Source organism: Malus domestica, chromosome 03 (assembly GCF_042453785.1).
Source record: "Malus domestica chromosome 03, GDT2T_hap1".
Lineage (NCBI taxonomy): Eukaryota > Viridiplantae > Streptophyta > Magnoliopsida > Rosales > Rosaceae > Malus > Malus domestica.
The window spans coordinates 20,249,619-20,264,756 of record NC_091663.1 but is presented as its reverse complement, the minus strand read 5'-3'; the positions used below and the strand labels follow the sequence as shown (position 1 = coordinate 20,264,756).

Sequence of the window (15,138 nt, the reverse complement as noted above, 5' to 3'; positions counted from 1 at the left end):
GTGAACCACGTACATCTTGTGTTTGCTTTCCTATCTCTATCCATTTATATACTTATCCACACTAATGACTGGAGCAATCTAGCGAAGATCACAAAAAGCGATCGTTTTCGCTACCTAGGATCTATCTTGCAAGAGAACGGAGAATTAGATGGAGATCTCAACCATAGAATACGAGCTGGATGGAAAGAGTGCATCCGGCGTGTTGTGTGACCGTCGTAGGCCACTGAAGCTCAAGGGAAAATTTTATAGGACGGCAATAAGGCTAGCGATGTTGTATGGCACAGAATGTTGGGTGGTGAAGCATCAACACGTACACAAAATGGGTGTAGCGGAGATGAGGATGCTTCGTGGGATGTGTGGGCACACGAGAAAGGATAAGATTGGGAATGAGGATATCCGAGGTAAAGTAGGAGTAGCCGAAATTGTAGGAAAGATGAGAGAAAATCGGCTCCGGTGATTTTGAACATGTGCAAAGAAGGCCGACTGACGCTCCGGTTAGAAGATGTGACTACGGGACAGAGGTTCAGGGCCGAAGGGGTAGAGGAAGACCTAGGACAACTTTGGAAGAGACTCTAAGAAAAGACTTAGAGTACTTGGATCTAACGGAGGACATGACACAAAACCGAGCGCAATGGCGTTCTAGGATTCATATAGCCGACCCCACTTAGTGGGAAAAGGCTTTGTTGTTGTTGTTGTTGTGGTTGATGCCTTTTATTTTAACCTAACATTTGTATCTGCTCGTTTGTAGAATGTTACTGGCTTTCATTGAGCAGACAAAAGGCCAAAAGTTCCCAGAGAATGCATCAGATCAGGAAATGCTTGAAATAGTCATGGCCAGGTTGGTATTTATAGTATGCTTGCTTCTGTTGTGTCTTGGTGCTAGCCTCTTTTTATAAAACTTAAAATGTGCTTGTATAAATATGTAGCTTTGCTTAACTCTTGTCCAGAGTCTTGACATGAGAAGTTTTTATTGAAACAACTTTGAGACTTGTGAATGCAGTAAAACATGATCTATGGAATTGTGTAATAAAATTGTCATGTCTGTTATTAAATTCTTGAATGTGACCTATATCCTTGAGTCTACTAAATCAACGAATTTATTCAGATTTGAGTTTCTCATTTAGTGTACATATTTGGAGCTTGGTCCTATCCTCTGAACCTCTCATTTTGTTTCCCTCTTTGATTTCTTATGATTGAAATGATGGATGCTAATTTACCCTTTTTTTGTTGTTGTTGAAGTTCATATGAATGGAATGGATGTTGTATTTCAATAAAAAAAAATCCTATTTTTAATATACGTTGTAATCTAATTTATGATTTGGTTGTTTTATTTCGATCTTCTTGAAATTCCAGATAAGCCTAAACAAGTACTCTGCCGGTATGTAAAACAGTAGATTAGAAACTTGTTCATGGTTTTGTTAAGATGCATATGGTTCACTGGTTGTTTAGTGTATAGTTCTGAAATCGTATGTGTACGTTTCATAAAAAAAAAATCCCATGTCTACTTGAAAATAGATTTTTTTTTTTAATCTTATGAATATACAGGTACGAAGAGGAACTTACTCATCCTATTCAGAACCTTCTTAATGGAGAGCTGGCTCGTGCTATGCTGATCCAGGTAGTATCCATTACCTATTATCAGTACTGTTACCACTGTTTATATTATTTCTCATGTTATAATGCCTGGTGCCACACAGGTTCAGAAGCTAAAGCTGGATATTGAAACGTGCGTTTCTGATCCTGGTGTCTTGGTTAATACGCAAGTTTTTCAGATGCACCATCTTATTTCATGTTTCAGTTCCTAAAGATGATCTTATTATGAACAGGGCGATGCTTGAACTCAACCAAATTCTGAGGGCAAATGAGATCAATTTTGCTATTCTGGCGGCTTTACCGGCATTCTTCCTCTCCCTCATTCTGCTAATGGTAGTGCGTGCATGGTTCAAGCAGGTAGGAGAGGTTTCTTAAGCATTTTTTTTTTCTTCTAAATATTCTCAAGTTAAATTATCCTAAGGATGTTAGTGCCTGCATGTGAGTATTCTCACATGAAGATGTAGTTTCATTTCTATGCATATCCCATGTGTAATGGATTACATCATCAACTCCAACTTATTGCGCAGAGTTCAAAACAATTGTTCACAGTTAAAGACAACAGCATTACTAGCCTACTGCAAAACTTTCTAAAACACGTAGAATTCAGTTTTCTCCATAAACCTCTTTTTCCTCTCTTTGACATCCAAAATTCGTATGTCAAATTGTGCACTATTTTCCACCCTACCCACAGATTTGGAAATCAAAGGTTCCTCCGAAGGTTAAAATACTTGTATGGCTTGTGGCCAATGGGAATCTAAACACATGTGACAGAATTCAAAGGAGAAACCCTCTTATGTGCTTATCACCACATTGGTGTAGCCTGTGCAAAGCCAAGGAGGAGAGTGTAAATCACATATTTCTTCATTGCTCCTACTCGATCCAACTGTGGTGGAAATTGTTTCAGGAGGTTAAAGCAAGTTGGGTCATTCCTAAAGGGTGTTTCGAGCTACTAAGCACAAATTTTAAGGCACTTGGAAAAAGGAAAAAATCCAAAGTTTTGTGGGGTTGCTTGGTATCGGCAATTTTCTGGAATATATGGCTGGAACGTAACAAGAGGATTTTTGAAGACTATACTGGAGTGGGGGCAGAAGAACTTTGGGGGAGAGTAAAATATTGGGCAGCTTTTTGGGCTTCGGTAACTAAAGAGTTTAAGAATGTTTCTCTATCTCAAATACTATGGGATGTGTTAGCTGCAGTTAAGTGAACGAGGTCTAGAAATGGCTGCTGTAGCCAAATCCTAATGGTTTTTTCCTTGTTGTCAGTTAGTGGACTCTTATCCACTTCTGTGCTGTTCTTTATTCTTTTAATAAAATTGTTTCTTCTCAAAAAAAAAAAAAAAAAAAAAAAAAAAAAAAAAAAAAAATTGTAATTGAGAAATATTTAACTATTTATTTATTTTGTGGGCTACAAAAAGTTTTTGGTACATTCTTCATAATGTATGCCAGATGGACTTATGGAAAGACATCAAAGCTAAAGTCATCTGAAAATATTATAATTCTGTAAAGCTCCGTAATGTTTTAATGTTACCATTTGTGCAAATTTGTTCTTCTCTTCCTGTTTGTATTAGTTGCTCAATCTCATTTCTACTTATGCAAATCAGGATACTAGAGCAGAAGGAAGGGGAAGAATTGCTCGGATCCAGCGGAGGTTACTGGTTGTGGAGGTTGAGAAACAGATTATGCAGTATCGTACTTTTTACGGTCAAGGGATGGTAAGAATGCAGTTCTAAAACTGTCTATTGTATTGATTGTCAATAGAGAGAATTTATTTAGAAGAGCTTCAAATATAGAACTATACAAATATTAGTATTGGGCAATTATTTCATAGCATACAGGTCTCAAATGGTATTCATCTGCAAGAAAAGTGTTTTAGAACTGTTATCTCACTCATTTAATTCAGGATTATATGCATTGAGAAGGATTGGGAGGGTACACTATTTGCTCTCTTTAATTCTTTTATGTGCACTTATGCATAATATTGCATTCTGAAGAATATAAATAATTAGATGTGATAAGTAAATTAGAGCCCTTAGATTAAAAAAAAGGTCGTACCCAGTGCACAAGGCTCCCGCTTTACGCAGGGTCTGGGAGAGGTGAATGTCGGCTAGCCTTACCCCCATTTATGGAGAGGCTGCTCCCAAGTCTCGAACCCGAGACCTACCGCTCATGGGCGAAGGCACTTGCCATCACACCAAGTGCGACCTCTTAGAGCCCTTAGATTAGATTACAAATAATTAGATGTGATAAGTATATTGCTTGCAAAGATTGCACAGGAGAAGCAATTCATTAACTCATAGAGCAATAAACTTTTAGCAAATCGAATAAGGTAATAACAAATTCCAATAAAATATAGCTAAACTTAGGATAACAACTATAGAAGTTAGCAACCACTGCTTCTATATTCCTTTTAAGTTTCAGTTTTTTAACTCCACATAAATATAAAACATGTAGGCACATTGAGTTATCTTTTTGTTTCAACAATCAAGGCCACTTGGCAAAATATTTTTGCTTAAAAGAAGAAAGCGGCTGTGACTTTACCGTCCTTATTTTACTTCGAGAGCTGATGTCTGTACTTTATCAGCATTTATATGCTCTTTGATTATTCTATTTGTCTTTTTGTTTTTCCATCTGGAAAAAAAAATCAATGTTTTAAAAGGCAAAGCCAAGGCATTTGATTATTAATATATATTATATTATAATTATATATAATTATAATCAACAATAGAGTTGAAATCAAACATATAGAGCCGAAGTTAAACATATATAGTCGAAATCAAACATTATAGAAGAATAATCAACAATCAATTCAAAAAGTTATTCAGTATAGGTTAACCCTTACCTTAAAAAATAAAAATAAAAAAAGGCCCCAGCTGACGCCTCAGGTGCCGAGGCGCGACTCGACCACGCCTAGATGAGTTTAAGCCTACTCCCGCTGGGCAAGGTGTTTTCCTCGCCGCCCCGCTCGAAGGTTGTCTAGGCACGCCTCAAGGCCCCTTTTTTAAAACACTGAAAAATATATAGAAAAATCTTCGGTGCTTTGTTCTGTTAGAGTTGGGTAATGATCTATTTGATGATTTGTAATGAAAAACTGCAATGAAAACAAGGATTTGAATCTGTAAAATTTTGATAAGAAAGTGCTAATAGTTGCAACCTCTCATTGATTTTGTTATGTGATGAGATCTGATTCTGATTTTTAACTTTATCTGTGTGTTGTTTCTAAATCATGGTCTTTTTTGTTTTCCTCTAATTTTCTTTTGTAATCACTCTTTGTTTTTCTTTGTGAATACTTTGGATGATTATGTATGCATTAGAAACAACACATTCACAATAATAAAATTTGTGAATGTGTTGTTTCTAATGCATATTGTTGGGGTTGTAGTAGTCATTCTTGTTTCGTAATTGTCCTCCACATTATATTATTGTGTGCTTTTGTTTGGTTTCCGGAAGAGGCACATTCACAAACTTAAGCAAAGAAGTTGGTCTTGATACTTTATCTGTAATTTACAGGAGAAAGAAGCGCAGTGCGTGTATGGATTGTTGTTGTATAGTCTGGATCGACTATACCGTGCTGTCAAGAGGCACGCAAAAGCAACCGGTGAATGGAAATGGTTAGTTTCTTTACAATGTAAACTTTGTTCACATTTAAAAAAAAAAAAAAAAAAAAAAAAAAAAAAAACAGAGAGAAAGAAAGAAAGAGGGGTATTGTGTTGGAGTAAATAATTTATGAGTTGTTATATGATGAACAGGTTGAGTGAGGATATTGTTGATTTGGGGAAGCCCAGCCTCCAAATTGGAGATAAACTCATATTGACCTCACGCATGGTACGAGTGTACGACTGTCTGCTTCCTTCGTTGAAACGCCAATAGGACTCTTTTCTTCCCCTCCCTTCCCTCGTATTGACCTCGGAGGAGTATTCTCTTCTCTCCTAATCTCTTTCCCCATTCTTTCCCGTCATTTTCCTCCGCCCGCCTATCTTTCACAGCTTAGAAATTTTGTTAGTAGAGAAAACTGTGTAAATGTTTGGTTTACGTATGTATTATTTTTCCTTTTCCTAAGAAAATAAGACATTCACACTTATTTCATCACTAAAAAGCAATGTTACAATTTTTAATTTTTTATGGGGTCTGTGACACGTGGCTATGCATCATCCGTTAACGGATCTTTTGACAGAAGGCCTACATAAGCATGAAGTCTCACATTCCTCACTTTAGGTATGAGACTGAGATGAAAAAAATTTGGTAAATTGAGAATTTGATACCTCATGGTAGTAAATTGAGAATTACCCTAAAAACAGTGAAAACACAACTCATAAAATTTAAACGTGCTTCGGATAACAAAAACCATACATCAACCCCCCCCAAAAAAAAAATACAAAATGTGATCAACCTTCAAACACGACAGTGACCCATAAACATTAGATGATTCTCAGTTTGCATGAAGCTACTAACAACAACGATTGAAACCATAGCAAAAAGTGGCATAAGAAAAGCATCATTTTGCCACCTTTTATCAAGGCCTGAAAACTATGTGGCCTTGTTTCCAAAAAAAAAAAGAAAAAAAAAAGAAAAAAACAGAAAACTATGTGGCCTTCCTTTTTGAACCTAGATGTAATTTAACAAATCAAGCATAATAACTCGGCCAAAAACCAAAATCAACTTTGGACGTATTCCTAATTAAACACTTCCCTCAGGCCTGATTCTGCTTTGTATCCTGTTCGATTCAGGAGTTAAAAAGTAGGGGTGGGCACTGTGCTGTTTCATTCTCAAACCATAATCGGAACAAGGAAATACCAATAGTTCGGTTTGGTGCAGTTCTGCTTAAGTTTATTACTAAAATCGTTTAGTTCGGTTCATGCATGTTCTAGTTTGGTTCATGCCAGTTTATGGTTCTGAATACTAAATCATTTGAATACCAAATCAAAATGGTATTTAAAGTTTACTTGTTTTCTTTTTCTTATTTTTTGCATGCTTGTATTCAAATACGACTTCTAAAATGTAAACATCCTTCACACCAAGCAAACAAAAACAAAAACACAATTCAAATGTACATGTACATTCATAATACGAATATACATCCACAAATACAAATATATCCACTATGTAGTAATAACGTTAGTATGAATACAATAATTTGAGTCCAAAGGGGACTTATCAAGAGATTAAAAAAAGGCCCAGGAAAAAGGAAAAGAAAAAAGTTGGATGTAACTTAACACATTAAGATCATTCTGTCCAAGAAAAATATATTAAAACCTGAATGTCAAATACGGAGATTCAGGAGAGAAAATGACCTCCTTTTTTTAAATATGTGCCTTATCTCAATAGGTGAACCGTGCAAGTGAAAGACCTAATTGAGAAATGCTCCTATGCAATTGCACTAGGCGAAACCAATTTGATTTTCACTACTCATTTAGCGACACCTGTATACAACTGTTAGATTTAGTTAATTATTTATATTCACGATTCGGTTCGGTTTTAAGCGGTTCTACCAACATGAGAATCGGAACTGGTATGAATGGTTCGTTTTGGTTCTTGAACCTACATTGACTTTTTTTGTCAACATGGTTTTTAAAGGTTTATTTTGTTGCGGTTAGATTCGGTTTCGCAGTTCCACAGTTTTTATGCCCATCCCTAGTTAAAAGTATGCTACCACCTCATTTGGTATCGGAGCTACATTGAGAGGGGGTTAATTTGCTATAAATGTGTAGTTGGATACCTCTTATGTAAAAAAAAATAAATAAATAAAAAAAAAATAAAAATTCCTATTGATAAATCCTTAAAGCAAGTCCACATCACTAAGGCAATTACTGCATAGACAACAACAACAACAACAACAAAGCCTTTTCCCACTAAGTGGGGTCGGCTATATGAATCCTAGAACGCCATTGCGCTCGGTTTTGTGTCATGTCCTCCGTTAGATCCAAGTACTCTAAGTCTTTTCTTAGGGTCTCTTCCAAAGTTTTCCTAGGTCTTCCTCTACCCCTTCGGCCCCGAACCTCTGTTCCGTAGTCACATCTTCGAACCGGAGCGTCAGTAGGCCTTCTTTGCACATGTCCAAACCACTGTTACCGATTTTCTCTCATCTTTCCTTCAACTTCGGCTACTCCTACTTTACCTCAGATATCCTCATTCACAATCTTATCCTTTCTCGTGTGCCCACACATCTCACGAAGCATCCTTATCTCCGCTACACCCATTTTGTGTACGTGTTGATGCTTCACCGCCCAACATTCTGTGCCATACAACATCGCTGGCCTTATTGCCGTCCTATAAAATTTTCCCTTGAGCTTATAAAATTTTCCCTTGAGCTTCAGTGACCTATGACGGTCACACAACACGCCGGATGCACTCTTACACTTCATCTATCCAGCTTGTATTCTATGGTTGAGATCTCCATCTAATTCTCCGTTCTCTTGCAAGATAGATCCTAGGTAGCGAAAACGGTCGCTTTTTGTGATCTTCGCTAGATTGCTCCGGTTATTAGTGTGGATAAGTATATAAATGGATAGAGATAGGAAAGCAAACACCAGATGTACGTGGTTCACCCATATTGGCTACGTCCACGAAATAGAGGAGTTCTCATTAATTGTGAAGGGTTTACACAAGTACATAGGTTCAAGCTCTCTTTTAGTGAGTACAAGTGAATGATTTAGTACAAATGACATTAGGAAATTTCGTGGGAGAATGATCTCGTAATCACGAAACTTCTAAGTACCGGAGTGTGGTATCGTCTTGACTTGCCTTATCTGTCTCGTAGGTAGATGTGGCATCTTCTCTGGAAGTACTCTTCCTCCATCCAGGGGTGGTATCTTTAACTGGTGGAGATGCACAAGGTAATGTATCAATTTCACTTGAAGCTTACTTGTAGTTTCAGGCTTGGTCAAGCGCGATACAAACCATGTAGTAGGAGTCCTCCAAGTCGCCGAGCTAGGGGATCTGCTGAAAGAGGTGACAGACAAGGTAAGCAATCAGAGCTCCAAGCAATCAGTCCCAGATCAGAACTTTGATTTCGAGTTCCGGCTGATTGTTCACATTCTCCCTATCTTGCAGGCAGCATGAAGGATAAAGAGAAGAAAAATGAGAAGAGATGATATGGGATACTTTTGCTTTTGAAGAAGTAACTTTCCACATGCTTATTCTTGAACTGGGCTGGAGGGTTTTCTGGTTTCCTCCAGAGTATAAGGCCGACTGAAGAATTTGAGGGTCAAAACAAGTCCATCAAATCTATAGTACGTTCGACCCTGCTGATATAGGATACTTTTGCTTTTGACAGAGTAGTGGATGTATCGACACGTGTGCTGTTACGCTTGTCTCCACATGCTTCCTTGTATCCTTCTCACTTGCCCTATCTGTTCATCAGGCAGATGCGGTATCTTCCCTGGAAGCATAAGATGTTGAAGATGAGTACTCGAGAGCAATGCCAGGTAAGTAATCAAGTAAGGGGTTCCAAGCAGTCAGTTCCTGACTAGAAGCTTGATTCCAAGTGCTGACTGATTGCTCTCTTTCTCCTTGTCTTGCAGGTAAGAACAAGGCCAAAGGAAAAGACAGGGAAAAAACATGATATGGGATACTCTTGCTTTTAACCCTGATGATATGAGATATTCTTGCTCTAGTATAGCTTGTTTGCAGAGGTATTATCGGGGGGAAAGAAAGCTGAATATTTCGAAAGGCTTCTTTGGGAGTGCCCTCTCAGATATGAGGAAGGGTTGAGCATTTTTGCAGGTCTGCCTGTCTGTTGGGGATGGAGGTCAACATATATAGGAGTCTCCCTAACAACAAGTAGTAATGCTATTCCTTTACCCTGCTTGGTCATAACACGGTAGTGGGAGCTGCTAGCTTCACATGTTTTAACTCTGTCAGAGCACTTTGAAAAAGTGGTCTGTGGTATATGGAAAGCTGATGTTGCGTGTAAAGATTACAGATAAGCTTTATCCAAGGAGATCCGGCTCTTGAAGTTGGGAAAGTGGTGCCTCTTCGGTTTTCGAACAAGCAATCCTGTCGGAGATCTGGCTCTCGAGATTCGGAGAACGATGCCTTTTCTATTTTTGAGAAAGCAATCCTGCTAGGGGTCTGGCTGTCGAGATTTGGAGAGTGGTGTCTCTTCGATTTTTGAGAAAGTAATCATGTTGGGAGTCTGGCTCTCGAGATTCGGAGGGCGGTGCCTCTTCAATTTTGGAGCAAGCAATCTTGTTGGGAGTGTTTTCTCGAATGTGAGAAAAGGTTGGGCATGTTTACTAGTCTATCTTGCCACGAAGCACAGAGGTTGACACACAGGGACTTTCCAATTATCCAGCAATAGTACTGTTCCTTTACCCTTGTGGGTAATAATATGGTAGCTAGACCTTCAAAATTTATGTGTCTAAACTTTGTTAGTGCTGTTTCTTTGCTATTCTTTTACCCTTCTTGGTCAGAGCGGTGTAGTGGGAGCTGCAAGCTTCACGTGTCTTAACTTTGTCAGAGAACTTTGGCAAAGTTATCTGTGGTACCCATGAGCTAATGTTGCGTGTGGGAAGTGGGTGATTGAACAGTAAGATTCATGTGCTTTCTACTTCACCAGAAATCTTCGACATAATGCCCATAATTTCCGCAAAGCTGACAGGTGCTGACAAGGCTGGAAAAGTAGGTGCCTCTTCGATTTCTGAGATCGGCCCTCGTGGTCTCTGAGCAACCCAGCTTTTGAGAAAGCAAGCACCTCTTCGATTTCTGAGATCGGTCTTCGTGGTCTTTGAGCAGCCCAACTTTTGAGAAACCAAAGGTCTCGTGGTCTCTGAGCAGCCCAGCTTTTGAGAAAGCAAACGCCTCTTCGATTTCTGAAGCTCCGTCGAGTGCAGATTTTTTTAGAGGCTGGCATTAAGTTCCAAAGCACACTTGAATCTTCACCAGTAGAAGCTCCATTCTTGCACTTCTAAGATCTTGATTTGTCCGACCTCTTCTCTCTTCAACACCTTTGAAAATGTCTGGCCCCTCCGACCGTCGTTTTGACTTGAACCTTGTTGAAGAGGTAGCCACGCCTTCTCCAGACAACATATGGCGCCCATCCTTCGTCTCCCCTACTGGTCCTCTTACCGTTGGGGATTCCGTGATGAAGAATGATATGACCGCTGCGGTAGTGGCCAGGAACCTTCTCACTCCCAAAGATAACAGACTACTTTCCAAACGGTCTGATGAGTTGGTTGTTAAGGATTCTCTGGCTCTCAGTGTTCAGTGTGCAGGTTCTGTGTCTGACATGGCCCAATGCCTATTTGTTCGAACCCGCCAAGTTGAATCATTGGCGGCTGAAGTGATGAGTCTCAAACAGGAGATTAGAAGGCTCAAGCATGAGAATAAACAGTTGCACCGGCTCGCACATGACTATGCTACAAACATGAAGAGGAAGCTTGACCAGATGAAGGAATCTGATGGTCAGGTTTTACTTGATCATCAGAGATTTGTGGGTTTGTTCCAAAGGCATTTATTGCCTTCGTCTTCTGGGGCTGTACCGCGTAATGAAGCTCCAAATGATCAACCTCTGCTGCCTCCTCCTTCTAGGGTTCTGTCCAATACTGAGGCTCCAAATGATCCCCCTCCAGTGCCTGCTCTTTCTGGGGCTCTACCGACTGTTGATACTTCTCCTAAGCAACCTTTGTGAAGGCTCCCTCTTGTTTGTTTATTTTGACTCATGTATATGTACATATTTGTGACTTATCGGGGATATCAATAAATAGCTTTCCTTCATTTCAACGTATTGTGTTAAATACACCAAAGCCTTATTCGCTAAGTTCTCTGAATTTTCTTTTGTTGAAGCTTGTATGTTGAAGTTTTGTGAGAATACCCTTAATTTCCCGAGTGAGGAAAACTTCTCGGTTGGAGACTTGGAAAATCCAAGTCACTGAGTGGGATCGGCTATATGAATCTTTGAACGCCATTGTGCTCGGTCCTGTGTCATGTCCTCCGTTAGATCCAAGTACTCTAAGTCTTTTCTTAGAGTCTCTTCCAAAGTTTTCCTAGGTCTTCCTCTACCCCTTCGGCCCTGAACCTCTGTCCCATAGTTGTATCTTCTAATCGGAGCGTCAGTAGGCCTTCTTTGCACATGTCTAAACCACCGTAACCGATTTTCTCTCATCTTTCCTTCAATTTTGGCTACTCCTACTTTACCCCGGATATCCTCATTCCTAATCTTATCCTTTCTTGTGTGCCCACACATCCAACGAAGCATCCTCATCTCCGCTACACCCATTTTGTGTACGTGTTGATGCTTCAACGCCCAACATTCTGTGCCATACAGCATCACCGGCCTTATTGCCGTCCTATAAAATTTTCCCTTGAGCTTCAGTGGCATACGGCGGTCACACAAAACGCCGGATGCACTCTTCCACTTCATCCATCCAGCTTGTATTCTATGGTTGAGATCTCCATCTAATTCTCCGTTCTTTTGCAAAATCAATTACTTAATACTGCACGAGTACATCTCCACCTTGTAAATGAATTGCCCAAGCAATTGGTAATAAATTTTTTTTTTTTTTTAAAAAGAAGAAGATAATTTAATGTTTGATTTCGGATAGGATTTTTAACCAATCTCGTTACGCCACATGTCATTATACAAAATTACAATTTTTGTGGATAGATTTCGATTACATTTTTGACCAATCTCATCGCACCACATGTCACTATCTGTTCAACCAATCACGCCACGTGGCATTATCTATGACTTTATCCTTTATTTTTTCTTCTTCTCCATATAAACCTACATCCAACCTAGAATCACACACCAAATTCAAAATATCTTAGAATCCTTCTTCATAGTGTATAAATCTTGAGTTCTTACAATGCTTTCTTCAAGAAGCTTGTTAGAAATTGAAGAGCAAGTGAATGGATTGTTCGATCTCCAGGAACGAGAAAATGAGTTGTTTGAAATGGAAAAATGAGAGGACCAAAAACATAGAAGGAGATATGATGAAGCAAGAAGAGAAAAAACCACACATACCCGTCAAGTCGTGCAAGTTGTAGTGGTAATCTCTAGACCCAGTCGTTCCCCGAACCTCAATATAAGGAAGGAATAACGAGGTAATGATCTCTCGAAAAATTACTTTGTCCCAAATAGTGTCTACCTTGGTGCATATTTAGACGTCGTTGTATAATGTAACCACATTTGTTCAACAAAATCATGATTGCTATTTGCAACCACGATTCATACTCTGTGCAAAAGAATAATGCTTTTAATGTATAGGTCTCTTTCATGAGCAAAAAATTACTGCTACCTACCTAACGCTTGCATATAGGGCATCTGCATACCAAGTGAATGAGATTGCGAGGATTGGGAAGTCAACTGTTTTAAAGTCCCTGATGAGGTTTTTCTTTGCAATCGAAGCTATCTACACTAATGAGTACCTTTGGCGATCCACGACAATGGACCTGCAAAGGCTTCTAAAAAACAGTAAGATGCGAGGTTTTCTAGCATGACTGAAGCATTGACTGTATTTAATGGCAGTGAAAAAACTACCCAAGTTCGTGGCAAGGAAATTATGGAAACAGAAAATGAACCAAAAGAATCATTTTGGAGGTGGTTGCATCATTTGATACATGAATTTGGCATGCTTTTTTCAGTGTTCTAGGAGCTTAAAATAACCTCAATGTGCTTACCCAATCCCTAGTATTCAATGATGTGCTACAAGGAAGATCTCCTTAAGTCACATATGCAATAAATTGAACCATGTACTCGAGAACGTACTACCTAATAGACGACTTTTACCCAATGTGGACATCATTTATCAAAATAATGTCACGTTCACAAAGTGAAAGGACAAACACTGCACAAGATGTCAAGATGGGTATAAGAAGGATGTGGAGCATTGTTTTGGATCCTCCAAGCTTGTTGGTGAATTGTTAGGGGGGCTACACGATTAATTGATAAAGAGACACTTCGATCCATCATGATGACGTGCATCAATCCACAATATGATTGTGGAAGATGATATGATTATAATGTTGTTGATGAATTTGAACTAGATATGATGAACAATTCCATAAAATGGGTTTATTGGGCTCATGACGCCACCGAAGACACCGTGCACCATGAGCCATTGGAACGAAATGGACGTAACAATGAAAGGAACACTCAAACCTATACTTCATTGAAATCTTCATACATTCACAAAACGCGTCAAAGTGACTTAGTTGAGCACTTGTATGGAATGAAACAAGCTCAAGACACTTGAAAAAAGCTTGTGGTGGAAGGAAATGACCTTACTTTATTTGGTGTGTTGTTTTTATGTTATTTGGTGTGATGAACAATTTCAATTTGAATGAAGATACTCTTAGTTTATATAACGATTCTCTTAATATAAATAATGTTCCATATTGAACAAATACAAAATTACAACCCAAAGCGGATGGGATATTATGGGCACATTTGATTTTACTATAAATTCCCTATAAATCACCTAACCAATCTATGGTGCTAGGGTCATCTCCACTTGGTCCCTCTTCCCTTGCATCCCTCATTTGCATAACTTCCACTTTTTTTGACCTCTAAAATTTTTTGAATGCAGAGACATTCCTTCAAGAGACTTGGACATAATTTGACTATGTTTCTTCGCCCTCATTTTTTCCCTAAGTATATCCCTTTCTTACCTAAGTATCCCTCTTTCTCTCTCATGAGCCGCAACTTTAGTCGCATATCTAGCATTTTTAGCCTCAATTCTAGCCATGTCTTTCTTCAAACTCAATGCACATTGGCGGCTAATTTATTCCATATATTTTGTATAGTCACTATTGGAAGAACTGTCTTTTTTCTTTGCAACCTTATGACCTTGAGGCTTAAGTTTGATGGGTCAATTCCGGCACTTCAAGTGGGTTCCCTTCTTGAACAAGCGAGACTTTTTATGGTCTTATGGTGTAGAATGTAAAGTAGTTGTTCATGACAGTGCACAATTTTGTATTTGGGGCAACCTTTGACAACATTCCAACATTCAAAGCGGTTAAATGACTTGTTCTTGTTGGCCTCATTGTACCAAGTTTGTACTTGAAGTGCCTACAAAAAATATGGGGACAAAAAAACACTACTAAAACTAATTAATGTCAATTTAAGGGCAAACAAATAAATAAAGAAAATATTGTTGCCTCATCCGATATTTAGCCGCTTCGAAGATTATCATAAGCTTGTTTGTGAAGGAAAAACTTTGTCCATGTAGAGATTATTTGAGCAACACATGCATATATTAACAATTAAAGTAAAGCATGAACTCAAAACAAATCAAACACCCATGAAATTCAAGGCCTAGTGGATGGTGAACCAAGACTACTTTCATAAAAAAAAAAAAAAATATTGAGCTTTCATACCCTTGAAGCTCACCCTTGTTTTCACAATGTTATCACCCATGTGAGGCTCTTCAATCCTCTTCACATGCTCCATGGATTTAGCTTGAATCCTTGGATCTTTTCTTCTTCCTTGCTCATTTGCTACTTGAGGATTGGATGAAAGGATTCTTTGATAACTCATATATTTCATAGATTTATACCATCCATTCCTAGCCCCTTTGTGATATTTTTGAGTTAAACTAGTTGCAATTTA

The 15,138-nt window shown here is 38.6% G+C and overlaps 1 protein-coding gene and 1 long non-coding RNA gene across 2 annotated transcripts in view; both read left to right on the top strand.

The window, feature by feature from the left end:
• The window catches only part of LOC103427262 (protein DGS1, mitochondrial), a 28,943-nt gene extending 23,239 nt beyond the window's left edge, over nucleotides 1-5,704 (top strand). The window contains exons 8-14 of the mRNA XM_029099977.2: nucleotides 749-838; nucleotides 1,546-1,618; nucleotides 1,698-1,726; nucleotides 1,827-1,950; nucleotides 3,194-3,304; nucleotides 5,100-5,200; nucleotides 5,339-5,704. Coding sequence (XP_028955810.1) covers nucleotides 749-838; nucleotides 1,546-1,618; nucleotides 1,698-1,726; nucleotides 1,827-1,950; nucleotides 3,194-3,304; nucleotides 5,100-5,200; nucleotides 5,339-5,459 — 649 coding nt within the window. The 3' untranslated portion in view covers nucleotides 5,460-5,704. The remainder of the gene's footprint in view (nucleotides 1-748; nucleotides 839-1,545; nucleotides 1,619-1,697; nucleotides 1,727-1,826; nucleotides 1,951-3,193; nucleotides 3,305-5,099; nucleotides 5,201-5,338) is intronic.
• Nucleotides 5,705-8,271: 2,567 nt separating this feature from the next.
• LOC139194466 (uncharacterized) lies at nucleotides 8,272-9,455 on the top strand. Its single transcript, XR_011579326.1, has 3 exons — nucleotides 8,272-8,818; nucleotides 8,950-9,013; nucleotides 9,110-9,455. It is a non-coding gene; the product is annotated as an uncharacterized lncRNA (long non-coding RNA).
• Nucleotides 9,456-15,138: the final 5,683 nt, after the last annotated feature.